The sequence below is a fragment of the Pygoscelis adeliae genome, unplaced genomic scaffold, assembly GCF_000699105.1.
Source record: "Pygoscelis adeliae isolate BGI_AS28 unplaced genomic scaffold, ASM69910v1 Scaffold89, whole genome shotgun sequence".
Classification (NCBI taxonomy): domain Eukaryota; kingdom Metazoa; phylum Chordata; class Aves; order Sphenisciformes; family Spheniscidae; genus Pygoscelis; species Pygoscelis adeliae.
Window position 1 is genome coordinate 525,326 of NW_008825559.1, and position 412 is coordinate 525,737.

The 412-nt window shown below is 62.4% G+C and overlaps 1 protein-coding gene across 1 annotated transcript in view; it reads left to right on the forward strand.

The window, feature by feature from the left end:
- The first annotated feature begins 134 nt into the window (after window positions 1–134).
- The window catches only part of HADHB (hydroxyacyl-CoA dehydrogenase/3-ketoacyl-CoA thiolase/enoyl-CoA hydratase (trifunctional protein), beta subunit), a 14,638-nt gene continuing 14,360 nt past the window's right edge, over window positions 135–412 (forward strand). Inside the window, 1 exon segment of the mRNA XM_009332343.1 lies at window positions 135–162. Coding sequence (XP_009330618.1) covers window positions 135–162 — 28 coding nt within the window.

Below are 412 nucleotides of genomic sequence, written 5' to 3' on the forward strand. Positions count from 1 at the left end.
GCTCGGCACAGATGGAGGAAGAGCACCGTTGCAGAGAGGCGACACGGGGAAAGGTGCCGGGGAGGAGGTCCGTTTTCTGGGCGTGAGGGGGGTTTGGTTTGTGGGATGCCAGCGTAGCCGGAGCGGGCTGGGGAATGAGGAACGCTGCGCGGCACGTCGAAGGTGCGGAGCTGCGGGGCGTGAGGTGTGGACGTGGAAGGGGGTGGCTGGCAGCTTACGCCGAGTTTTGTGATGCTGTAGAGAGCCCCAATACCTGAGTGGGCTGGGGTTGGGACCGCAAGTGCTTCTCTAACCCTCTAGGGAAAACGCGTGTCTTTGGGAGAGGGAGCGCTGTTAGCTTGAACGCTGAAAGCGTGACGGGGTAAGGTGAACGTTGCTGTGAAGCAGCCAAAGAGCTGGAGCCGCGGGGACC